Genomic DNA, 25501 nt, shown 5'->3' with positions numbered 1-25501 from the left:
ATACTTAGTTATACTTAGTGCAATTTTCACTTGTAATTTTCAGTTGTGTAATATTTCTTAGGACACCTATAATCTTTGTGTGGATGGAGTGCTTTTCTAGTGTTTATAAATAACTTGAAAACATTTTTTGTTTGATTACAAACGTAAAAAGATTTTTAAAAAAACCTATACGCTGAGCAGAGAGGTTACTCTTAGGTAGATTACCTTCTGGCCAGCATTCAAGTACTGGAACCTGCTGACTAACGGGAGTTCCTAGGTGTGGGATTTGCAGAAACTGGAGTGAGTTTTCTTTACGTTGAAATTTCTCTGGACTTACTTTGTCAGCTTGTAGGGCTGTGTTTTGAGAAACTTGGGTTATATCTGCTCCTGCTGCACTGGGAATGCATCCTGGTGCTTTCGGGTTTGTGGTAGATAAGGAATGTATCGCGGGCTTCTCGGCATCCTCTCAGCTGGATCTACTCGAAGTGCTGGTTGGCATTATAGTGGGAATAAGCCCAGTTGTCCTCGAGACCTCTGCAAAGGAGCAGTTTTAGCCTGTGAATGCTCGGGCTGAGGCACTAAAACTTGGCTCTTCGGAGTTGGGCTTGTCCCAGCTGGGTCTGTCAAATGACTTGTGGCAGAAGTGACTGGATTTTGTAAAATTCACATGGTGTTGGAGCAACGCTCTCGGAAATGAAGTAGACTTGAGTTTTGAGTGTTGTTGGTGAACAGCAGACAAATAATGCATGGTGCCCCTTTGGAGAACATAATTATAGTTCCGTAAAATTCTGCACGGTTGTGAGGGCAGCGGTGCCTCAGGGATGCAAATTTGTGTGGGAAGGCCCTGAGCACCTCGCACTCCTCTGTCCTCGGTGTGAGGAAGACTGCAGTGCTCGAAGAGCAGCGGCAAGTCTGGAACTCGCTCCTTCAGATGTCTGCGGGTCAGCAAATGATGACTTTGGAATGTCTGCAGGTCCATGAGCGGTAGGCGTATGTGATATGTCTTGGATGACTGCCTGGCAGAGTGGAATCCCAAAATTCAAACTGTCTTGGGACTATCGGTATCATGGAGAAAAACAAGTGAATGCCAGCTGCCTGCTCTCGATCGGCTGCATGTGAGATGTCTGGAAGAAGGTACATGGAACCGTAATATAAAGGTTACATAGAAATTGAAATCCTTCCTAGTGGTTAATGTTATCAGCAGGATATTTACATCCAGTATTGCTGTGGGAGATACTAGTTACTCTTTTAAATATGACTATTGAAACAGCATCCTGTCCTCATGGAGCCTGGAAAAAAGAGCCTGAAAGGGCAGGGTGGTGGTAAGTGGAGAAACTATCAGGCTGAAAATAGGACAGTGCTGTTGTGTGGGATTGCCTGTGTCCCATTTCAGCATGGCAACCCTGTACAACAACCTAAACTGCAAGGACACAGGCATATAATTGCTCAGAGAACTGATGCAGAGTTCTGCTTAAACAGTCTGGCTGTACCAGGCATATGCTGGGCTCAGAACACCATGGGCTGTTCTTAGGACTCGGGTGCTCATTTTTTTGGATGTAATTCCTGCAGTGGTGGTTGTGTGCTCCTCGGGGTGGCTGGCAGCGGGCTGGCTGGGTGGGAATCTTGCCATTGAGGTAGCTGATTCCAGCTCATTCAGGACCTGGTGCAGGCACAGGGGAGGAGTACGTATGAATCAGGAGGAGCATGAAAAGCCGTGGGCATACAGGTTCAGGGCATTGTAGGAATCACCTTTTGGTCCTGGATGTTTTTTCATCTCTTTCCATATATTACATAAAGTAGTAAAAAAATTTAGATAAGTGACCTGAATTTGTTTCCTTTCCTGTTACTGACGAAGTTGCAGTAAGACTCGGCCCTCCTTTTATTCCTTGAAGCAGAACATCACGGTCTGTTCTTTCTTTTCAACTCTTTGAAACCTTTGTGTTTTGTTAATTGTGTATTGATACTATTGCAATGTTCTGATTTTTTTCTATAACATAATCCTCGAAAGAAAGATAGAATTTAAAACACAAAGTATTTATATATAGAGAGAAGTTATTTAAATCCAAGAAAAATTTAAAAAATGTACTGTTTTGTGTTATGAAATAAATTCTTTGTTTAGTAAATGATCCTTCTAGCTAGTCAACAGTATATTTTCAAAGCTGCATTTGAAATTCTTGATGGAAGTCTTGTTTTGCAGTTTCTGCACTGTGTATCTGTTAGGTCCTGGTCTGATTGGTCCGGGAGGGGTTCACGCTGATTCCGAGGTTCTCATGTCCAGTGTCTCACAGTATCCAAGCAAAATATGAAGATAACTGGAAGGCGTTCCTTTTACTGCAAACACAAAGAAGTTGGTATTTTGTCAACTAATGCAGCAGATTGTACATTTATAAGATTTGCTGGGTAAGCCTTGGTGGTTTAGGTAGCATGTTATCAGTATGACTTTGCTGCTTTCTGGCATTTTAAATAGTTAGTTGATTGATGAAGAAATTTCACAAAAAGGTCTAGAAGCAGCTGTAGATGCTTAATTTTCTTGATACAGCAGCGATGTCTTTCCTTTCCCCAGATGTACTCTATTGTTTTATGCTATTCCTCCTAAGGACAGTTGCTTAAAGTCACAGGAAAAAAAAAGTATAATATTAAATTTAGTCATGTGTGTTGCTGTATATAATATCAAAAAAAATAAGACTCAACTGAAATAGAGTATACCTTTGACTCATCTAATAAGGGGCAGGCATAGCCATAATTGACTAAAACAATCACCTGTCTTTGGATTTGCTGATAGTACAGTATTTATTGTAGGACATAGGAGGTTAGTCTGTTAATTGAAAAAATTTACATTTGTTTTATGAGCAGTATTGCTACATTTGATTTAGCAGCATGTAATAAGACATTGGTAACTTACCTCATTTTGCAAAGTATTCTAAATAATTATGCTCTTTCATGAGTTTGAAGAGCAGTTCATGTACTTCATCTTGATGATAAGTCTAAGAAATGTCCATCTTCAAAAAGCCACAGATAGCCTTAGCAACAACATGTAGAGATTTCTAGACAACAAAGAAGTTTTGATAGTAAAAGTGCAATTCAGGAAAACCTGTTGAATATTATGCACTATTCTTGTGATTTTTTTTTTTTTTGTTTGTTTTGAGATCTGCATGATGCTACTTGAAAAATGTAATTATGAGAGACAAAGATTGTTTTCACCATGGTATTTTACTGTTTAAGTGGTACGTGTATTTGGTGAACTGTTATTTGCATCTCTTTTAAAACTGTGCTTAGTTCACAATATTACATTGTTCATTATTATGAGGACAATATATATATTCAAATATATACATACAGGTATATTGCGTGTTCTCTGCACAGCTGAGATACTTTTAATTAGAAGCTATTCTGTATGCAACAATAAAATTAGGTTTGGAATATACTATATTCATCAGTCAGCATTGCAGTGAGTACCAAAATATGGAGCTTGATGGAAGGATTTTGATGAACATAAACTGATATCAAATACTGTATGATGAATCTTTCATTGTTGTTAAAATACAAGTGTAATCTTTTCCTAATCTCCAATCAAAGTATAATTTAAATCACTTTTTAAAAAAGTGTAATTTCAGTATGTGAAGTTGGCTTAAAAATTGTGTCTGTAGCCAAGCAAAATCTTCCAGTGCTCTTTGCCGAGTATGGCAACTATTACCCTTATAACTTCCTATAACCATGTTTGTTTCCCTTTGGATAATGCTACCAAATATGAATAGTGCTTGTTACACAGCTTCTAGATGGAAGGGCATTAACTGTTGGATGTCAGGTTTTGCGGTATCTTTAAGGTGATATTCTGCATAATGGAATTTTGACTTAAACACAGCTTGTTGCATTCGAGTGAAAAATAGTAGAGGTACACTAGAGATGAATTTGGTACATGAACTGCATGAATTACTATGATCTGTTACCCTGGTAATACCTACAACAATTCTTTAAAAATTCCTGGGATTTAGGTTTATATCTAAGCAGCAGTGCACACTTTTAGTAGTTACGTGGTATGGAAGATTACGGTCTGGTGGACTAGTGGATAGTGAAATTTTCTTAGGTTGGTGGTTGAAATAAGTGCCTTATCAATATCTACTTGGTCAAAGAGTAGCCTCATGTATTGGGTTTTGTTTTAGTATTCTTTATAGAAGCCTCAGTCTTCTCTCTTTGCTAAATAAAATAATACATGTTGAAAGTGATCTCAGGAGGTCATCTGTTCACACCGCTTGCTTCAAGCAGGTCAAACTTGGTTCAGGTTGCTCAGGGCCTTTTCCAGTCAAGTGTTGAGTATCTAAGCTGTTGGGCCTTTAGCTAGCGTGGCATCGTACTAACTTGTTGTTGCAAATGAATTTTCCCATTTTGTTGTTTTGTGTAACTAACTTTGGACAGAAAAATCTTTCTAGCTGTGGATGACACTGCTGAGGAAAACAGATTTGATAGTTACGGAGGGTTGCATTCTTTGCATGCCACTTGATGTTAATATGTCATTCACCCCTTAATTGTAGCGGTCAGATTACCAGTCTCCCATCTTGCTTGTCCATGTTTCATCCATATCCCTCACATTCCAACGTATATGCTACTTCCCTTTGCAAGCAAACGTAAAACACTTAGGTAAGGTTTTAAAGACATGTTGCTCAGTGCGTGGGTTTGGACCACCCTGCTTGTAGAGTCATAGGCTTTGCTCCAGAAATAGTATGGTACATTCCTCCATTGGAGTTACTTCTTTCATTTGGATTTTACTGGGCTTTAAATCTAGGATTTTTTCCACTTTCTGGTTAATACGTGTCATCTTGAAGAGTATTCTGTTATTGAAAGAGCTACTGTTTTTTATTGAACTATGTGCACAGAGTGTGACAGACATCCGAATATTTGTGAAAAACTTTAAAATCTAGAAATTAGAAGGAAAATCAAACAGGTTAGGCGTTTAAGAAGGAGGGGAAAAAACCTTTATGCTTCAGGTTCTTGAAAAGATTTTGCCCTTTGTGCTTCTGAATTTTGTAATATTCTCCAATTTTTGCAACTTCACGCGTTATCTATCATAATGGCTAATACTCCTTGAGAACCAGAAAAGTGGAGTGTTTAATACACTACGCTGCCCTGTTACCTTACTGTCTTACTGTTTTTCTGTAGTGCTGCTGTGAGGAATCTCATTAAGGACATTGAGAAATCACGGAGGAAAGTACTCAAAATGTCACTAAATCTCTTTAAACGCTGGAGATAAATTACTGTTTGATGAGATCTCCTTTAGGTTATGCAGAAAACTGGAGAAAATACTGTATTTTGGCTCACTGTTTCTAGACTGTCCACAAAAGAATCCTCGATGGCAGTAACCAATGGAGTCTCTGGAGGATTCTTGTATATGGAAATTAGATGTTTGTGTTCTGGAGAAGTTCCTCTCCAGAAAGCAGAATGGAGAATGCTGCAGATTTGTAGACTCTGATAAAATTCAAACAGATTCCTAGTTGCTTCTTGGAAAACTGTCCACAATAAAGAATGGCTGAGGATTTCTTTGTACATTAGCATCTGTGTCTTAGTGAGTTTTATCTCTGTTCTGGTAAGGAATGAGCACATCTCTCCGGATGTGAAGATAGCACTTGTGTGTCATATACAGAGCTTATTTCAAAGGCAACTTTGCACATGGGAGAATTTTGTATCTGTATTTTTTTCCTGCCAGGGAGATAAAGGAGAGGGATGTTATTAACTAGAGTGGACCATTTTCATAGGATGAAGGGCTTGAGAGCAGCGCCGCTGAGAAGGACGTGGGAGTGCTGGTGGATGAAAAGCTGGACATGAGCCGACAATGTGCACTCACAGCCCAGAAAGCCAACTATGTCCTGGGCTGCATTAAAGCAGCATGGCGAGCAGATGGAGGGAGGTGATTCTGCCCCTCTACTCCGCTCTTGTGAGGCCTCACCTGGGCTCTGGGGCTCCCAACATAAGAAGGACATGGACCTGCTGGAGCAGTTCCAGCAGAGGGCCACAAAAATGACCAGAGGGCTGGAGCACCTCTCCTATGAAGGCAGGCTGAGAGAGTTGGGGTTGTTCAGCCTGGAGAAGAGAAGGCTCTGGGGAGACCTTCTTGTGACCTTCCTGTTTGGAAACTAGACTGACAGAAAACTGTCCTTACGAGAAAGTAAATAGCTTTTGTTTGTTACATTCCTGTAACAGGCTTACTCCAGGTTAGGACAAGTTTCAGTGGTGGAATAAGGGGACAGGAGTTGTGTCTGGGAGGGAGTGGAGGGGGCAGGATGAGACATGGCAGTACCAGCTTGGTTGGTTTAACCACTTAGAGACGTGTGTCCTGAATTAAGAAGACATAACAGCATTTTTGGAGGACCCCATTTTTTCAGATGTTTGGTCTCCTAGATGGAACAGGTGAAGTATTTGGAAGGATGTTCTATTCCAAAACACCAGTTTCTGAAAAGCCGGCATCCCTGCCAGCTGATGATACTGTGCTTGTGTCTAGTCTCTTCAGTATCACATATGCTGCCCTTCTGTATTTACATTACGTGTATTTCTTAAGTCCCTGCTGACATCCCCCCTTGATAATGGGGGTAATAATATAATAATTATATAATAATGGGGGCAATAATAATGGGGGTGATAATTTCCCTCTTACTTGGGAAAGTCATTTTTGTATGTAGCACTCAGCTGCTCCATCTGAGGGACTGAATATCCACTGGAAGTCCTCTGCTGTGAGCGTTCCTGCTGTCACTTTCTGGATGATTGTTTTCATTGGCATCGTCTTCCTCAGACAAATCGAGTTAGATGAGTGATGGATGGAAAAATGGGATAGCGCTGGTTAGGGAAGTAGGGGATTGAATGATCGGCTCAATGGATAAAGTAGTTGACTGTGGAGTTTTGTTGTATTTGACTGCTGTAACTTGGTGTTGGGTGATAAGGTGTAACTGAGATGAGATGTATCATCTTTGAAAACAATGTTTATGAGCATACAGGGTGATGGAAAAGTGTTTATTACTTTACAGGGACAAGCAGTTGGATTCCAAGGCAACTGGGTGACTGTGCAAACTCTAGTGAGCTCGTAGTAAGTCAGTGGAAGACCACTGAATTTTGCACTTTGGTGTTACCTCAGTTTCCCTTAAAACAGGTTTGGGCATTTCAATATGAGGAGTGATTTGTAATCTCCTGCCCAGACAGAGTCATTTTGAGGGGATGTCAATTTTGAATTGTTTGCTTTTAGCTTATGGCTTGCACATTGAGCTAAAGTTGCATCTAGATTGCTGCTGCCCCCTCAATTCATATTATAAATCTCATTTAAATACTTCCTCTAACTGCTTCCACTATTTAGCATTTATTCTTGGAGCACTTACAAATTTATGGTGTACAATTGATTTTCACATATTTGAATTTAGACTGCATTGTGACATTCAAACAATCCTATGTTTGGAACCTTATCTGATATTAACTTTCCTGTATAAAATCCTGCTGCTCTGTTTTTGGTTTCCCGTCACCAGCCGCTTTCCTTTTTGGGGGGTGTGTGTGCACGCACGTGTGCGCATGTTGTGCTCTGTTCAGCCCTTGTCCTTGGAATACTACATTTAACAGTTCCTGTTTCTGAAGCAGCAAATTTGCCAGGTGCCAGATCTCTAGCTTATAATTCCTGTGGCTATGTCTCGTCAGAACAACCCGTGCTGTTTGTGCCTTCCAGCAGAGCTGGAATCCAAAACTGTCTCTTGCTTTGACTTCTCCAAGAGTAAAAGTTTCCAAATGTACAGGTGGAAAATTATGGTATTATTCTCTGTTCATATAAAATATAGATGGATTTTCAGCCTCCACTTGAAGTAATCGATGGGAAAGTGTGTTGTTGAAGCCAAAAGATCTCTCAACCTTTAATTGCTTGTTTATTTTGTTCTTAGTTGTTCTGCTCGCTTGAAAAAAAGCCTTTTTGTATGTTATAAGCTTAATTAAATTCCTCCTTCAGATAGTATGTTTTGTGAATTTTTTTTTTTTTTAATCTGTAGGTTCCTTCAGAGAAATCAGAATCCTTTGCATCCATGTTGAGACGCTCCCCTTTAATTCAGATGGGACCTGGCAAAGATAAAATTGCCATTGGTCGAATATTCCATGTGGTCGACGATGATCTTTATATAGATTTTGGTGGCAAGTTTCACTGTGTGTGCAAAAGACCAGAAGCAGATGGAAAGTAAGTAATAAACTTTTGGTAAGCGATTAACGTAAGTAAACGGCATACTGAAATGCTTAGTTAATGGGACTTGACCGTCTTCTGGACTGAGCTTGGATATTTCGTATTAATTTTACAGTTTAAATTATAGAAGTTAATATATTGTACAGAATGAAAGTATGATCACAAACAGATCCGTGTAGCTCAGACATAATTGCCTTGAATGCAGATTCCTTTGCAAGTTTGCATTATTGCTATCTACATTATTCCAACTTATGGTGACCAAAGGAAATTCCCGAGTGTTTTATCACTGAGGAAATGGTAAGTCATTATCATCCGAGTTGTTAAAATAAGCACTATTTGTTGAAATCCTTGGGAGTTTTGTGATTGTGGAACTTCAATCCCATGTAAATCGTAAGCCTCCTTAGGCAGGAACTATCTTTGCTAAATATATGTTCATGCGGTGGTGTACTGGGGAGTTTACAAATTATTTGAGATAATATTGTTCGTAATAGATGATCAGTGCTAATGTTGTTGAATATTCCATATTGTAGAAGATGATTTTATATAGGTTTTTGGTGTTCTGAACTAGAACAGTTGTGCTGGGGAATGCAATAGTTAAAGAGCTAAAAGATAAGGAAGCACTGAATTCTAGTGGAAATAACACTTATAAGCTTTCTAAACTGTCTTTAATGCCTTATGATTATGTATTATTCAAAGATACTTTGTCTATTTAACTTGTCTCCAGGTTGCTTTAACACTTAGTTTTTAATATGTAGGCAAAAACCCATGTTTTTGAATTCATAACATCAGAATTTTTTAGTCCATCTCTTTTTCCCTCTTTTTTTCCTTGAGAGAGGAGAAGCATCATTGTTAATCTGTGAGGTCACTAACACATTAAATACAATTCCCGTGATAAATGGTTCTGAAATAGTTGATTTTTAAAAGAACGATTTATTAGAAAAAAACACATTTGTGTGCAAGCTGGTGATAGTATTTTATCAGAGCATTTGTATACTTGGCTTCCTTTTTTTGATGGGTCTGTGACTTTCAAAGCAAATGTAACTGATGGCTCAGGATAAACCAAGTCCTTTGCACCTATCACATTTGGCAGCAGGCGAAGATCCCCTTTCCCCCTCTCTTTCCCCCTCCCTCCCTCTCTTTCCTCCTCCCTCCCTCTCTTTCCCCCTCCCTCCCTCTCTTTCCCCCTCCCTCCCTCTCTTTCCCCCTCCCTCCCTCTCTTTCCCCCTCCCTCCCTCTCTTTCCCCCTCCCTCCCTCTCTTTCCCCCTCCCTCCCTCTCTTTCCCTCTCTTTCCCTCTCTTTCCCTCTCTTTCCCTCTCTTTCCCTCTCTTTCCCTCTCTTTCCCTCTCTTTCCCTCTCTTTCCCTCTCTTTCCCTCTCTTTCCCTCTCTTTCCCTCTCTTTCCCTCTCTTTCCCTCTCTTTCCCTCTCTTTCCCTCTCTTTCCCTCTCTTTCCCTCTCTTTCCCTCTCTTTCCCTCTCTTTCCCTCTCTTTCCCTCTCTTTCCCTCTCTTTCCCTCTCTTTCCCTCTCTTTCCCTCTCTTTCCTTCTCTTTCTCTCTCCTTCTCGCTCTTTCCCCCTTCTCGCTCTTTCCCCCTTCTCGCTCTTTCCCCCTTTCCTTCCTTCCCTCCCCTTTCCTTCCTTCTTTCCCCCTTCCTCCTTTCTTTCCCCCTTTCTTTCTTTCCCCTCCTCCCTTTTTGCTGCCACTGTAGTGCTAAAGCCCTTGTTGCTCTTTGTCTCTTCCTACTTTTAAATTAAGATAAGCCTTTTCTTTGGCAGTCCCGTTCTTGCATGCCTGAGGAGTGTTTCTGTATTCATCTCAGTCTATGACCATTCATTTTGGTTTTGTGGTAGAGTTCAGATCAAAGCTCCCTGTTCAGGTGACCTAGCCTTCTGCCAGGCTTGGTCAACTTCCCCATGCACTGAATTTCACTGAATTTCACTGAATTTTTTAGAGTTGGAAGGGACCATAAAGATCATCTAGTCCAAATCTGCTGCCGAAGCAGGATTGCCCAGAGCATGTCAAAGCATGTTACTCAGGACTGCATCCAGGCAGGTCTTGAAAATCTCCAGAGAAGGGGACTCCACAACCTCCCTGGGCAGCCTGTTCCAGGGCTCTGGCACCCTCACCGGAAAGAAGTTTCTTCTCATATTTGAGTGGAACCTCCTATGTTCCAGCCTGTGCCCGTTGCCCCTCGTCCTCTCACTGGCAACCACTGAAAAGAGTCTGGCTCCATCCTCCTTCAACCCACCCTTCAGATACTTATAGGCATTAATAAGGTCTCCCCTCAGCCTTCTCTTCTCCAGGCTAAAGTGTCTCAGCTCTCTCAGCCTTTCTTCATAAGGGAGATGCTCCAATCCTTGAATCATCCTCGTTGCCCTTCGCTGGACTCTTTCCAGTAGTTCCCTATCCCTCTTGAACTGGGGAGCCCAGAACTGGATGCAGTATTCCAGTTGTGGCCTCACCAGTGCAGAGGAGAGGGGGAGAATGACTTCCCTCGACCTACTGGCCACACTCTTCCCTATGCAGCCCAGGATTCCGTTGGCCTTCCTGGCCACAAGAGCACATTGCTTTCTCATTGTCATTTTGCTGTCTACCAGGACCCCCAGATCTTTCTCTTCAGAACTTGACTCCAGCAGGTCCACACCTAACCTGTATTGGTGCCTAACATTCTTCTTCCCTAGGTGCAGGATCCTACACTTTTCCCTGTTGAACCTCATGAGGTTCTTCCTTGCCCAGCTCTCCAGCCTGTCCAGGTCTCTCTGGATGGCAGCACGGCCCTCCGGGGTGTCAGCCACCCCTCCCAGTTTGGTATCATCAGCGAACTTGCTGAGGATACACTCGGTCCCCTCGTCCAGGTCGCTGATGAATATGTTGAACAGGACTGGACCAAGTATTGACCCCTGGGGGACACCACTGGTTACAGGCCTCCAGCTTGAACCTGCTCCATTAATCATTACCCTTTGGGTCCTGTCACACAGCCAGTTCTCAATCCACCTCACTGTCCCCTCATCCAGCCCACACTTCCTTAGTTTCCCAATGAGGATGCTATGGGAGACAGTGTCAAAAGCCGTGCTGAAGTCAAGGTAGATGACATCTGCTGCCCTCCCCTCATCCAACCAACCAGTTATAGCATCGTAGAAAGCTATCAGATTGGTCAAACATGATTTACCCTTGGTAAACCCATGTTGCCCACTTCCAATAACCCCCCGCTCTTCAACTTGTTTGGAGATGACATCTAGAATGAGTCTCTCCATTACCTTCCCAGGGGTGGAGGTGAGACTAACTGGTCTGTAGTTCCCAGGGTCCTCCTTCTTGCCCTTTTTGAAGACTGGAGTGATGTTGGCCTTCCTCCAGTCTTCAGGCACCTCTCCTGTTCTCCATGACCTTTCAAAGATGATGGAGAGTGGCCCAGCAATAACATCTGCCAGCTCTCTCAGCACTCGTGGGTGCATCCTGTCAGGGCTCATAGACTTATGAATGTCCAGTTTGGCCAAGTGGTCCTGAACCTGGTCTTATACTGCTCTTAACATAAAGGGCCACCCCACCACCTCTCTTTCCTTGCCTGTCATCAATCACAGCACTCCAGTTATGCGAGTCCTCCCACCGCGTTTCTGTGATGGCAACCAGATCATAGTTTTCTTGCTGTACGATGGCCTCCAGTTCCTCCTGTTTGTTGCCCATGCTGCGTGCATTCATGTAGATACACTTCAGCTGGGCTAATCGTCCCACTATTTTTCTGGGAGGGCAAGCACTAATTCCCACCTGTTCATGTGCAGACATTTCTGCAGTTACCATCTTACCACTACTCATGTCTTCACTACCAGATGTGTCCTTCTCTCCCTCATCAACTGCCACAACAGGCTGCAAGGCCTTGCTGGCACCTTTACCTACCAGCACTGGCACGCTACTCCCGGGCACCACTTTAGTAACCCTGGTTCCAACCCCGTCCCCCTTCAAAACTAGTTTAAAGCTCTCTCAATGAGCCCTGCTAATTCTTGTCCCAGTATCCTTTTTCCCCTTTGGGTTAGGCTTCCCCCACCTGCCGCCAGTATGCCTGGTGAGCTGTAGATCTGCCCGTGATCAAAGAATCCAATGTCCTGCCATTTACACCAGTCTTTCAGCCACGAGTTCATCTTTTGATTCTTCCTATTTATCCCCCCATCCATCCCTGTGACTGGTGGGATAGAAGAGAACACCACTCGTGCTCCTGATCCCTTGACCAGTCGTCCCAGCACTCTGAAGTCCCTTTTCATTGCCTTTAGGCTTCTGGTGGCTACCTCATCATTGCCCACTTGAAATATCAGTAGTGGGTAATAATCTGAGGGCTGAACCAGGGAGTGAATTTCCCCCTGTATATCCTTAATCCTGGCCCCAGGGAGGCAGGTGACTTCCCTGTGGGACGGGTCTGGTCTACAGATTGGGCCCTCTGTCCCACTCAGACAGGTGATTGTAATAGGTGACTCCCTTCTTTTTTTCTTGGTTGATGAGGTCCTGAGGCATGGGGGTGGGTGACCAGTCCTGGGTGCCTCACTGGGTAGATCGTCCTCTTCGTTCTCATTTACCTCATCCCCAAAATCCAGAACTCCAAACCTATTATGCAGATGTAACTGGGAAGGTGAGGGAGGCTGTTGGGGGTTCCGCTTGCCTCTCCGAGGAAGGACCAGCCTCCATTCCCCACTTTCTGTCAAGTCCCCTCTCTCTGCCCGGTGACAGGGTGGGAGGGATCATCTACTTTTATTAGAGCCTCTTCTTGCTGCCTTTGCCTCAGGGTACGGCTCCACCAGTCTATTTCACTTTCGCATTCTCTAATGCTCCTTAACCTTTCCACCTCTTCTCTCAGTTCCACCACCTGCCTGAGCAGGTCGTTTCTCTGCTCGCATGGCACACAATGGGTGTCTCTGGGTCCCTGTGGTACCGCAGCCAGGCTCAGGCATTCGGTGCAGCCGGGGCCCTGTACGGCCGCGTCCTGGCGCGGGAGCTCGGTCTGAGTTCCCACATTCTCCTTCACGGGGGCTTTGGGGCGTTTCGTCGCCATTTCCTCTCCTGAGCCCGAACGGACCGTTCGCCCTCAGACTCTCCCTCTTTGTCCTGCGCACGAGCCCCACACGCTCTGCGCACGTGCGCCCGCGCGCTAATGCACCCGCCCCCGCGCTCACGTGCGCCCGGGTGCTTTTTTCTCAGCAGGACTCAACTACTTTCATGATACTGTAATATAATTTTCTTTTTCTTGTATAATGTCCTTTGCTCTTTGAAAGTGCAGAAGTTATTTGAAAAGAAACAAAAATCCTTCAAGAGATTCTTGTCTGTAGGCCTTGTTCTCTTAAGCTGCTCAATCCTGATCCTAACAGTTGTGATCTCTTTGGATGTCCAAGTGAAAAGACCCGTTAGTGCTACCCCTAGATGGCCATAAGAAAGGATTCCACCCACAAGACTGTCTTGGGTAAAAGAGCAACTACAAAAAAAGGTGTCCCTCACTTGGAGAATTTGAAGTAGCTACATAAATACATTTTTCCATCAGTTCTTCTAAAGTAAACTTCAACCTTTTAGGAAAAAAACCCCACAAAAACAAATGAAATGAAACACCACAAGCTATTAAGTAAAAGAAACCTTAGAGCAGTAATGATACAAAATTTAATTGAATAAACATTTGAAGAAGCTGCTCGCTTTTTTATTTTGGGTTTTGCTGATTTTTTTTTTTTCTTTCTTCCTCTCCTCTTTGGGAAAGCTGTTCCATAGGATTGCAAAAAATGTATTCCATTGTCAGCATTGATGGTATTGAAATTGGGAGCATGCATCAGCTTAGTTAGAGACCAAAGATATCGTTGGTAAAATCTCACTATTGTCAGGCAAGGATGTATTTAGTTGTAAATATCAACAGCATTTTGTTATTTGGGGTTTATTTAATATGACAGGAGTATTTATTACACTTATGATTTCATGGTCTTATTTAATATGTGATGTACTTATTTAATATATACTGTAATTGGTAAAAACGTGTTCCTTGATACACTTTGATTTAAATGCTGTCTTAAATTTGTGTTTTAAGCCAACAACATATAGCAATTGTGTAAAGCATCCAGGTTTTACAAATGGGAAAAGTCCTGTAGGAAAGTAAGGTACAGTAACTTTTCAGCTATAGGAAGAAAGTGGTATTTTTTCTTTCTTTTAACATGCAGAAGAAATTAGAGGAAAGTGTCTGTCTTTGATCTCCAAATGAGCAACAACTGAATCCGTGGCAAAAAGGTGCTGTTCCAACCTGCTTCTGCCATTATCAGATAGAATTCCTAAGAACCAGAAAATGTGGGAAGGGGTTGTGCTGACACTGCCTGTTGCATGGTCTGCACCTGTACTGTCGATGACGGTTTCCCATCAGAAGCACAATGGCTTTCAGCAATTTTCTTAAAATGTAGGATTGCGAGACCAGCTTCCAAAGAGGATTAAACTGCACCTCTCCATGCCAGCATAATGAAGCTTTATTTTCAAAGACTGCTGTAACCCTCCAGCAACTCCAGTATTATCAGGCTGTAGGATCAGAAAGACACTTCCTTTATGTTTGAGTATGCAGCTGGTGCAGGGATTTCCAGTATATCCTGTGGCGATTTTACTTGACACCTTTTATACAGTGCGTATTTGCCAAACTTAAATAGTAGAGAAGGGAAGAAAGCATTTGATGCCGTTTGTGATTTAGAACGTGACAGCTTAATGAGCATCATAAAACATCACTTAATGCTGTTTTCTGTAAATTGTATCAAAATATTTACGCTGTTTGAATGGTTGCCAAGGTGAATGTTATTTGTGAAACATTTTAAATTCTCCTTTTTGTTCTTTTTAAAAAATATTTTATAGATAAGGGCAAAATGGAATCCAATTAAAAATAATATATTTTTTTAGACTAGGGAACGTGACTAAAGCTGGCTGTTTTCTAGCACATTCATTTTGTTAAGACAATCTTAAATTTAAGTTAATAGTGGTAGATGAGGTTATTTTAAAGAACTTGTAAGATTAAAAAAAAATCAATTTCTGGAAAAAATAAGTGCATGAAGAGAGGTGCTTTACAGGGGGGAAGATTTCAATAAGACAGTTTGGTTTAGTTTCAGTCTGGAATTAACTACTCCATTTTGATGCCGTGTGAATATATTTCTTGAACAATTAGTACCTCTTTCAACTAGAATGAGCTACCTCACACAAAGCTACTTCACTCTCGGTGCACAGCAGAGATACCTGGAAGAGGGAAGGCGTCAGTGTGTGGTAAATTCACCTGTTGCTTGCTGAAGCCTAGTTTCCCTGACTGTTGTGTGTATGATGGTACAAGATTACTATGGAAAGGTTTAGAGAGACGATGTTAAAGACTTAACTTTTCCAACTCTTCCTTTTAAAATTAAATAAAGACCAGACAACTGGCAGGAGGCTGGCCTGATAGAGAGACCCAGCACCCTGGTCCCTTCCTTGGGGCTTCGCTTGTTCAATGCCAGAAGAATCGCAAGCATCAAATTCACACTTAACCTGGTGTCTTTGACTAACTGGCAGCAAAGTCTCTGAGTGACAGTATGAGCCATCTGTAGGATACAGATCTGGTGGGACTGGAGAGACTTAATGATGTTTTCTTCAGAGTACGTATTTCTTCCCTGTCCTGTACTTCTGCTGACTGGAATCACAGAATCACAGAATGATATGGGGTTGGAAGGGACCTCTGGAGATCATCTAGTCCAACCCCCTGCCAGAGCAGGTCCACCCAGAGCAAGTTGCACAGGAACGTGTCCAGGGGGGTTTGGAATGTCTCCAGAGAAGGAGACTCCACCACCTCCCTGGGCAGCCTGTTCCAGTGCTCTGCCATCCTCAAAGTAAAGAAGTTTCTCCTCATGTTTAGGTGGAACTTCTTATATTCAAGTTTGTGCCTGTTTCCTCTTATCCTATCCCTGGGCACCACTGAAAAAAGACCGGCACCATCTTCTTGACACTCTCCCTTTAAGTATTTATAAGCATTGATCAGATACCCCCTCAGTCTTCTTTTCTCCAGACTAAAAAGACCCAAGTCCCTCAGCCTCTCCTCGTAAGAGAGATGCTCCAGGCCCCTCATCATCTTTGTAGCCCTCTGCTGTACCCTCTCCAGCAGTTCCCTGTCCTTCTTGAACTGGGGAGCCCAGAACTGGACCCAGTGCTCCAGATGGGGCCTCACCAGGGCAGAGCAGAGGGGCAGGATGACCTCCCTCCACCTGCTGGTCACACTCTTCCTGATGCACCCCAGGATGCCATTGGCCTTCTTGGCCACAAGGGCACATTGCTGTCTCGTGGTCATCCTATTGTCCACCAGGTGTTTTTCCTCAGAGGTGCTCTCCAGCAGGTCAGCCCCCATCCTGTCCTGGTGCAGGGGGTTATTCCTCCCCAGGTGCAGCACCCGACACTTGCCTTTGTTGAAGTACATCAGGTTCCTCTCTGCCCAGCTCTCCAGCCTGTGGAGTGGGGCTGTTCTGGCAGCCTGGCACATCCTGCAACTTTCATGTCAAACTTGGAATGTTGATGGAACTATTACTGCTTAAAAAAAAAAAAAAAGGAGTAATTAATGTGATATATAAAGGAAACATTTCTTACTGCAGTAATGCTGATTTTAGTTTTACATGTTTGTTTTTACAGTATTCTACTTCCTTTTTACTGCCTGTTGCCAGCAAGACAGCATGTATCTGTAGTGTGTAGTTCTCAAGGGAAAAGAAGGAAATTGTTAACCAGCAGTACAAGTGGTATAATGATGTTTTTGCAAGTACAATTTTCAAACTCAAGTAGATGCAGAAAAACAAGTCGTATGAAAGAGACTGAAAACCTATAGGAACTTAGTCATTTTTTATTATTTCATTATTAACGCATGTTGAAGGTACTGATAAAGTGCACACCGAGCTGGGTTGGTGTGTAAAATTGCTTTTGATTTCCGTGGTGTGGTTCTTGCTTAGAACAGGCTCAAGGTCTGCTGAGGAAAATTGTTTTAATTCCTACTTTTGGTAAGTGAAAACGAACACAGTAACTATACTAGCAGCATTTTCTCATCCTATTTATGTGTTCAAATTGTTACTGTTAGCTCATCGGTATTAAATTGGTGGTTTCCTCCTTTGCTGCTTCCCTTCTTCTGTTGTAGTTTTCATTCCCAACAGATCAGCCTTTTTCTCACAGGTCTTTCTAGTAGTAACCACACTGTAGAAATAATCTTGTAAGGTGATGAAGAAAACGTGTAACCGGTCTCTGAGAGGGAACACATTATCTTCCTTCCTTCCATCATCTTTTACTGCCATCACCTCATTCATGTGCTCTGTTAACTGTTTGTACCCCTTCCAGGCTTATTCTCTGTATTCTTTTTTCCAATACTGATTGCTAATATATATTTATATTTATTATATAATATATAAAATAGATACTTATGCAAAGCATTTGACACTGTCCTGCACGACATCCTGGTCTCAAAATTGGAAAGTCATGGGTTCGATGGATGGACCACTCGGTGGATAAGGAACTGGCTGAATGGTCACACTCAAAGGGTTGTGGTCAATGGTTCAATGTCCAATTGGTGGCCAGTGACGAGTGGTGTTCCTCAGGGCTCAGTACTGGGACCAGTGCTGTTCAACATTTTGTCGGAGACATGGACAGTGGGATAGAGTGCACCCTCAGCAACTTTGCCTTGACACCAAGCTTGGTGGTGCGGTCGACACGCTGGAGGGAAGGGATGCCATCCAGAGGGACCTGGACAGGCTTGAGAGGTGGGCCCATGCAAATCGCATGAAGTTCAACCAGGCCAAGTGCAAGGTCCTGCAGCTGGGACGGGGCAATCCCAGGCACAAATACAGGTTGGGCAGAGAATGGCTGGAGAGCAGCCCTGAGGAGAAGGACTTGGGAGTGCTCATGGATGAGAAGCTCAACATGCACCGGCAATGTGCACTGGCAGCCCACAAAGCCAACTGCAGCCGTGGCTGCATCAAGAGAAGTGTGGCCAGCAGGTCAAGGAAGGTGATTCTGCCCCTCTACTCTGTGCTCGTGAAACCCCACCTGGAGCACTGTGTCCAGCTCTGGAGTCCTCAACACAGGAGGGACATGGACCTGTTGGAACGGGTCCAGCGGAGGGCCACGAAGATGATCAGAGGGATGGAGCACCTCCCCTGTGAAGACAGGCTGAGAGAGCTGGGGTTGTTCAGCCTGGAGAAGAGAAGGCTCCGGGGAGACCTCATAGCAGCCTTCCAATATCTGAAGGGAGCCTACAGGAGAGCCGGAGAGGGACTCTTTGTCAGGAAGTGTAGTGACAGGACAAGGGGTAATGGTTTTAAATTGGAAGAGAAGAGATTTAGATTAGATATTAGGAGGAAATGCTTTCCTGTGAGGGTGGTGAGGCACTGGAAGAGGTTGCCCAGAGAAGCTGTGGATGCCCCATCCCTGGAGGGGTTCAAGACCAGGCTGGATGGGGCTTTGAGCAACCTGGTCTGGTGGAGGTGTCCCTGCCCATGGCAAGGGGGGTTGGAACTGGATGATCTTTAAGGTCCTTTCCAACTCTGGCCATTCTATGATTCTATGATTTCAAATATAAATATAATGTAGTTGCATTTATAACTAATTACAGTTTTATATTATTATATCTATTCAGTATTATATGTTACTAAGCTTTTTTAGGTTTATGTAGCTTTATTACTCATCTTTTTACCTATGTTTTCCTACTGAACTGTTAGAATTCACAGTTTTGTATGCTATTAAGTAGTCACTGTGTTTTAGAGGTGGCCACATTGCAGCAGTATATGGTATGTTCCTTCTAATAATGCTTTTGGAAAGTTTTATAAATAATTTTTGCTCATTTATACATAATTAAATCAGAAGTTGCATAACTCACTAAAATATCTCTTAACATAATCTAATTTAGTCAGCGTTTACTTGCCTTTCATACAAAATTTGCTCTATTGTCGTCAGCTCTGATTTTTTTTTATTTTGTTTGTAAAGTATTTCTTGCCTATCAAAAAAATATAGTAGTGGCATAAGTGAGCAACCTGGGAGAATTTGGTAAGTTTATATGACAGTGATTTCCTTTGTGTCTGTAACTTCAAATGGTTTAAGTCCATCAGTGCCATGTTGCTGACTAATATGTTTTTAATATTAAGTAGCTATCTGAAATCAATCTTCATACTTCCCTGCTCCGTCCTTAACCCTCCTTAGCTTCCAGGTTGTCCCTGCCTATCAGATAAGCACCTACTTACTGGAGGGCAAAATCTCTCTGCATTTGAAAGATGAACTTAGACTGTATCATTTTTGAATTGTTGAATAATTGTGATCTGGTCAAATTTGCTGAAGTATAAAGCAAAGCGTGCACATACTCTTTCCCAAGTTTCTTCCAGTTTGTGTCTTCTGTGGAAGAGATAACCAGACAGCTGGTCTCCAAGCTGTGAAAACCACTTTTTTTCTGTGATTAAAATTACCAGAATGTCAAGTTGAAATTCTCTGAGGAACCCAGGTAGTTTGCACTAGTCATCAGCAAACTTGGGTTTTGGCACTCTGGTCAGCCTTTGGTCTCAAACTTTGCCCAAATTCCAGGGACAAATGATAAGCAGGACTGATCTTCTTGTCTTGTTCCCACATACCAACATTGCAACTTAAAAAGGAAGCCTTATTGTTTATATATTGAAGAGGGTAAATTCAAGGAGGTGGCATGAACTCCCTTTTCTACAAAGCTTCCCTATAGCGCAATTTGCCATTGCTCCCAGCCCAAACAATGCACGCGGTGCCACTCTGTCTGCTGTTGAACACTTTCAGCTCTCCAGCTCTTCCTTTTTTTTTTTTTTTTTTAAACAAGCATGCAGAATTGCTGTGTGATTGCAAACTTAATTTGTGTACTTCAGCAAATAACCTCAGACTTATTTATAGCAGCGTGCATTTTGGAAATTATAGCATTTTTATCCCCTATGGACATAGCTTATTATTTGCTTGGTTATTTTACAGTTGTGACTGCTTTTGCCACCCACTGTATATCATTCTTCAGCGGTTATTTTCAACCACAAGTGGAGGTGTTGGCTTTGCATGGTTCTGTAGCACACAAGACTGTGCTTCCAGAGTTCCCAGAGCCCAAAGTTTCTTTTTTGGACGATACTGTAATTTTTTCATCCCAGATAAATATTTCAGAGTTCAGTTAATGTAATAATAGCATGGGACAGGTGTTGGTTGTCACAAGTACAATTAATCCATATTAATGAGGCACTCAGCATTCGGTGCAGAATATGCAGCATAAACCTAGGATTATGGCTGCAGCAGCACATGCAAACCTGCAAATCACTTCTACATTTTTGTTTTCACTTCTGTCGTTAAAGTAGCAGAGAGTTATGAAATTTGATGGCCTTTGGAGAAGAAAAACTGCACAAAACTAGTAGCATTTATTGGTAAAAATTTTGTGCCAGCCCTTTCTTCCCAGGGCATCATGATAAATGGGAGATGGAATATGCTGTATAAAATGTCTTGGGAGAACAAAGCAGTCCATAAGTGGCCTGGAGCTTTTTTGGCAGTGTCAAAGTCTGTAAATACTCATTAAGCCACGCTTTTTCTCATACGTGGACGTGCACACATACACGATAGAAAAAAATGCTTGGGAAACTTGTTACTGCATTGGAAGGCTTGAGTGTTGTCTGTAGAAGATGAGGTAGGTTAACTCCCTTTTCCCCTAACTCAGGTACCGGATGTCAAGAACTGTAGAAACTAGAATTACAAACTCGTGACTTGGCAGAAGAATTAAACTTGTTTCTAGTATTTTATTTTGAAATTGAAATTGATGAGAATAAATGACTTGAATCTCTATATGTAGCATCTTTTGAAATTCTTTTTTTTATTTCCCCACGCTTTGAAGAGAGCTCTCTCCCGCAAATATTTCTAGTAAAATATAATAAAATACCTCAAAAGCTAGAAGAGGCTGTAGGAATCTCAGCTCTTCCAGATGCAGAAGATTTTGCATGAAAACTGTAATGCTCCCCAACGTGTTTCACTGACTCTGGCTGACAGCGGATGGGGCAGGGACATGCTAGGTGAAAAAACAGTCCAGGTTACCGAAGCAGTGTAACTACTTTATGAGGTTGGGTGTAACTGCGCTAAAGCCTCTTCTTAGTGTAATGAGTTGAGCTGGAGCGCTGTGCTGATGTGGCCCCAGCTTGGTCTAAACTGGCTCATGGGCTCTGCATGGCAATCCACTGAGAGGTGTAGGCTTGCCCAAGGACAGAAGCTGTTTAGTTTCCAGGTTGAGAAACTGAATTAATGATGGTTTGGACCCCGTGTGAATTATAAGTCTTCATATAACATAGATCTTACTCAGGAAAACTAATGCTATCATATAACTATGGAGTGGTAATTATTCATCCCTCTGGAATAGTTTCAGTAAGCAAATCTGAGAAGGGAATTAACACAGCAAGAGAAACACTCTGCGGGTAATAAATCAACCTCAGTCTCTTCAGAGGGCATGACTCAAGCCTTCCACAAATCATGATCTTAAAGTTTTTAATTTTTGTTTTATTTCTTTTTGGATTCTTTAGTCTTTGGGTTCACATCATGTTTTTTTTTCTAACTTGGCAGAATAGGAATTTTTAATTAAACCAAATATTTTTAAAAGGCAACTGCGCTTCTTGTGTAACAGTATAACTGCAAGAACCAAGAGTTTAAGAACTAAATATCAGAAAGGTATGATAAAGTTGTTAATGTTAGCAAAGCTAGAGATGTTGTACAGAATTATTTCACTGATAATTCTTTTCAGTCTGCCATATAATATTAAGATTACTGAAGCTGGAGGCCAGTAACTAGCATTGTACCCCAGGGGTTGATGCTGGGTCCAGTAACATCTTCATTACTGACCTCAGTGATGGGGCATAGTGTACTCTCAGCAAGTATGCATAGAGTACAAAACTCAGAGGAGTTGTTGTTACACAGAGTGGTTGTGGTACCATCCAGAGGGACCTTGACAGGCTGGCGAAATGGGCTGACAGGAACCTCATGAAGTTCAACAACGAGAAGTGCAAAGTCTTTCCCCTGGGGTGGTACAACCCCTGACACCAGTACACGTTTGGGCCCCCAGTCTGGAAAGCAGTTTGGCAGAAAAGGCCTTGGGGGTCCTGGTAGACACCAAGCTGACCATGAGCCAGCAACGTGCCCTTGTGGCAAAGGCGGATGGTGTCCTGCGCTGCATTAGACGAAGTATTGCCAGCAGGCGGAGGGAGGTGATAATTTTCCTCCACTCATCCCCGGTGAAGCCAGACCACAAGTTCTCTGTCCAGTTTTGGGCTCCTTGGGTCAAGAGACTGTCCAGTGAAGGCTCCCTAAGGTGATGAAGAGACTGGAGATTCTCTCCAATGAGGAAGGACTCTGAGAGCTGGGGCTGTTTGGCCGGGGAAGAGAAGAATTGGGGGGATCCCATCAACGTGTATAAATACCTGAATGGAGGGTGTACAGAGCCAGGCTCTTTTCCGTGGTGCCCAGTGACAGGACCAGAGGCAATGGGCACAAACTGAAACACAGGAGGTTCTCTCTGAACATCAGAAAACACTTTCTTTACTGTGAGGGTGACTGGGTACTGGTTGCTCAGGGAGGTTGTGGGGTCTCCTTCCTTGGAGATACTTAAAAGCTGTCTGGACGTAGTCCTGGAGGACCCTGCTTTGGGCTGGGGGAAGCTTTGACCAGGCAGCTTCCAGAGGTGTCTTCCAACCTCTGCTGTTCTGCGATCCCAAGATGATGATCTATGATAGAAGATCTGTCTGCCTGACTAAAGGCAGTGGCCATGGAGGATTTAGTCACGCAGTAGCGTTTGCAGTCAAGTGTCTGTACAGAGGGATGATTCATCAGAGGGAGCAGTGAGTGTTAACTGCTGCTTGGAACAGGCCCAAAAAGACTGATAAAATTAATTCTGTTACTCCTACACACCAAACCCCTGAGAGACGCTTTTCTTCCCCTGATGCTTTCTGTAACTCCTTGTCAGCCTATTTAGATGCCGCTATCCAACCAGGGCACAAAAGCAGGTGAATTCCTACAAAGCAAGGTAAGCCTGTTAAGGCAGAGTGTTTCCGAGCTGTGCAGGGGATTCAACTGCTTAGCTATTATTAGGCAGCTCAGCAAATCTGAATAAAAAAGAAAAAATGGTGTTTAGAGGCAAAAATAAAGAACATTTTATTGCATGTCTTTTATTTAAGATTAATTTCTTTTCCTTTTCTCTTCTGCTCACTAATATGTGAACAAAAGCAGCACAGTCCTTGCCGCCTCTCTTTTCGCATGTGCTTGTGTGGAACTAAGATGGGAATAGCGACTGAGTATAATTTTTATATTAAATGCTTTTGGAGGAAGAAGCAGAGGCAATAGAAGAACTAAAGTAACACTTAGGTTGTATGTAAATGCCCTTTCTGAGTAAGGAGCGCCTGACAACAGTCCCTGCTATTGTTTTTGCTTGCCTGATTTTTCTTAAATTTTCAAGATGAAATTTAAAATCCAAGGCGGGTATGGCTGTTGTGCTGGAAGGACTGCAGTGTAAGTGAAGACTCATATATTTAAAAAGAAAAAAAAAATAATTGTTACTCTTCTAAGAGTATTCAGTAGCTGTTAAAACTTGCCTTAATAAATTTGGAGTCTGTGTGTGGTCACTGCTGCCGTGGCTGTCAGCATTTTAAGCACCGTAACAGCCAAGCAGGGCTGCAGATGTCTGTTGCTTTGGGAACTTGCTGAACATGGCCATGATTTATGGACACTGAAATATGAAGTATGATGATAGTCAATCATGGAACTTTTTTTTTTAACAAAGCCGAAGCTCTTTACTTTTTCCTTTTGTGATAGGCGTCAAGAGAGGCAAATTTTCTATTTTCCTGTTTTAGCATTTTACAACAATTTATTTCTTATCTAAAGAACTCAAAATCCAGCCACCCACCTTGGGTGAGAAATAACCCCTCAGTCCTCCAAATCCTGAAAGGATTGTTCTGAAAAATACTGAAGCCATATTTTAAATGCTCTGCTTTGAGGCTTGGCAGGCTCTGGTGACATGCAAAAGTGCACCTAATGTGGTCACGCTGCATGAGCACGTGCCCACTTAACTGAGAAATTGAGATGTGACTCTACAGGCAGGGAAATAGCCATTGGGTCCAATGAAAAATGCCTATCACTTATTAGTGCTTGGTGACTTCCCATTAGCAGGGGAAGAGGAAGAGGGCTTAAGCAATTTTTCTTTGATTAATGATTTTATTAGAAGGAATGACTCGTTCCGTGTGAAACCATTTGTTCTTTATTTTCATAGTAGTTAGTGGGCTCTTCTAAAGGCAGTGAGATCTCACGAACCAGTTTCATGGTTTGTATAAACCTATATAAAGGAAGTCTTTATAGAAACACACGGCTCACATGTTTAACCCTTCTGAAATCTTCCGGAACTAATCAGTGGTAACCAGTGGTGTCCCCCGGGTGTCAACACTTGGTCCAGTTTTGTTAAACATATTCGTCAACGAACTGGACAAGGGGACAGAGTGTATCCTCAGCAAGTTCGCTGATGATACCAAACTGGGAGGGCTGGCCGACACTCCAGAGGGCTGTGCCACCATCCAGCGTGGCCTGGACAGGCTGGAGAGCTGGGCAGAGAAGAACCTCATGAGGTTCAACAAGGGCAAGTGTGGGGTCCTGCACCTGGGGAGGAAGAACCCCAGGCACCAATAGAGGTTAGGGGTGGACCTGCTGGAAAGCAGTTCTGAGGAGAAGGATCTGGGAGTCCTGGTGGATAGCAAACTTTCCATGAGCCAGCAATGTGCCCTTGTGGCCAAGAGGGCCAATGGAATCCTGGGCTGCATAGGGAAGAGTGTGGCCAGTAGGTCGTGGGAGGTCATTCTCCCCCTCTCCTCTGCACTGGTGAGGCCACAACTGGAATACTGTGTCCAGTTCTGGGCTCCCCAGTTCAAGAGAGACAGGGAACTACTGGAGAGAGGAGAGAGTCCAGCGTAGGGCAACTAAGATGATTGAGGGATCAGAGCATCTCCCTGATGAGGAAAGGCTGAGAGAGCTGGGGCTCTTTAGCCTGGAGAACAGAAGGCTGAGGGGAGACCTTATTGATGTTTACAAGTACCTAAAGGGTGGGTTGAAGGAGGATGGAGCCAGACTCTTTTCAGTGGTTCCCAGCGACAGGACGAGGGGCAACGGGCACAAGCTGGAACATGGGAAGTTCCATTCAAATAGGAGGAGAAACTTCTTTCTGGTGAGGGTGCCAGAGCCCTGGAACAGGCTGCCCAGGGAGGGTGTGGAGTCCCCTTCTCTGGAGATCTTCAAGCCCTACCTGGATGCAGCCCTGAGTGATGTGCTCTGGGCAACCCTGCTTTGGCAGGGGAGT

At 43.0% G+C, this 25501-nt stretch overlaps 1 protein-coding gene across 1 annotated transcript in view; it reads left to right on the top strand.

Annotated features, from left to right (window-relative positions):
• Nucleotides 1–25501, top strand: part of MRPS28 (mitochondrial ribosomal protein S28) — an 87395-nt gene that overhangs the window by 5090 nt on the left and 56804 nt on the right. The window contains exon 2 of the mRNA XM_074144790.1: nt 7986–8167. Within this exon, the coding sequence (XP_074000891.1) occupies nt 7986–8167 (182 nt within the window). The remainder of the gene's footprint in view (nt 1–7985; nt 8168–25501) is intronic.

This window comes from Numenius arquata, chromosome 3, assembly GCF_964106895.1.
Source record: "Numenius arquata chromosome 3, bNumArq3.hap1.1, whole genome shotgun sequence".
Classification (NCBI taxonomy): Eukaryota; Metazoa; Chordata; class Aves; order Charadriiformes; family Scolopacidae; genus Numenius; species Numenius arquata.
Note: the sequence above shows the minus strand (reverse complement) of the source record. Positions and strands in the feature narration are given on the sequence as shown.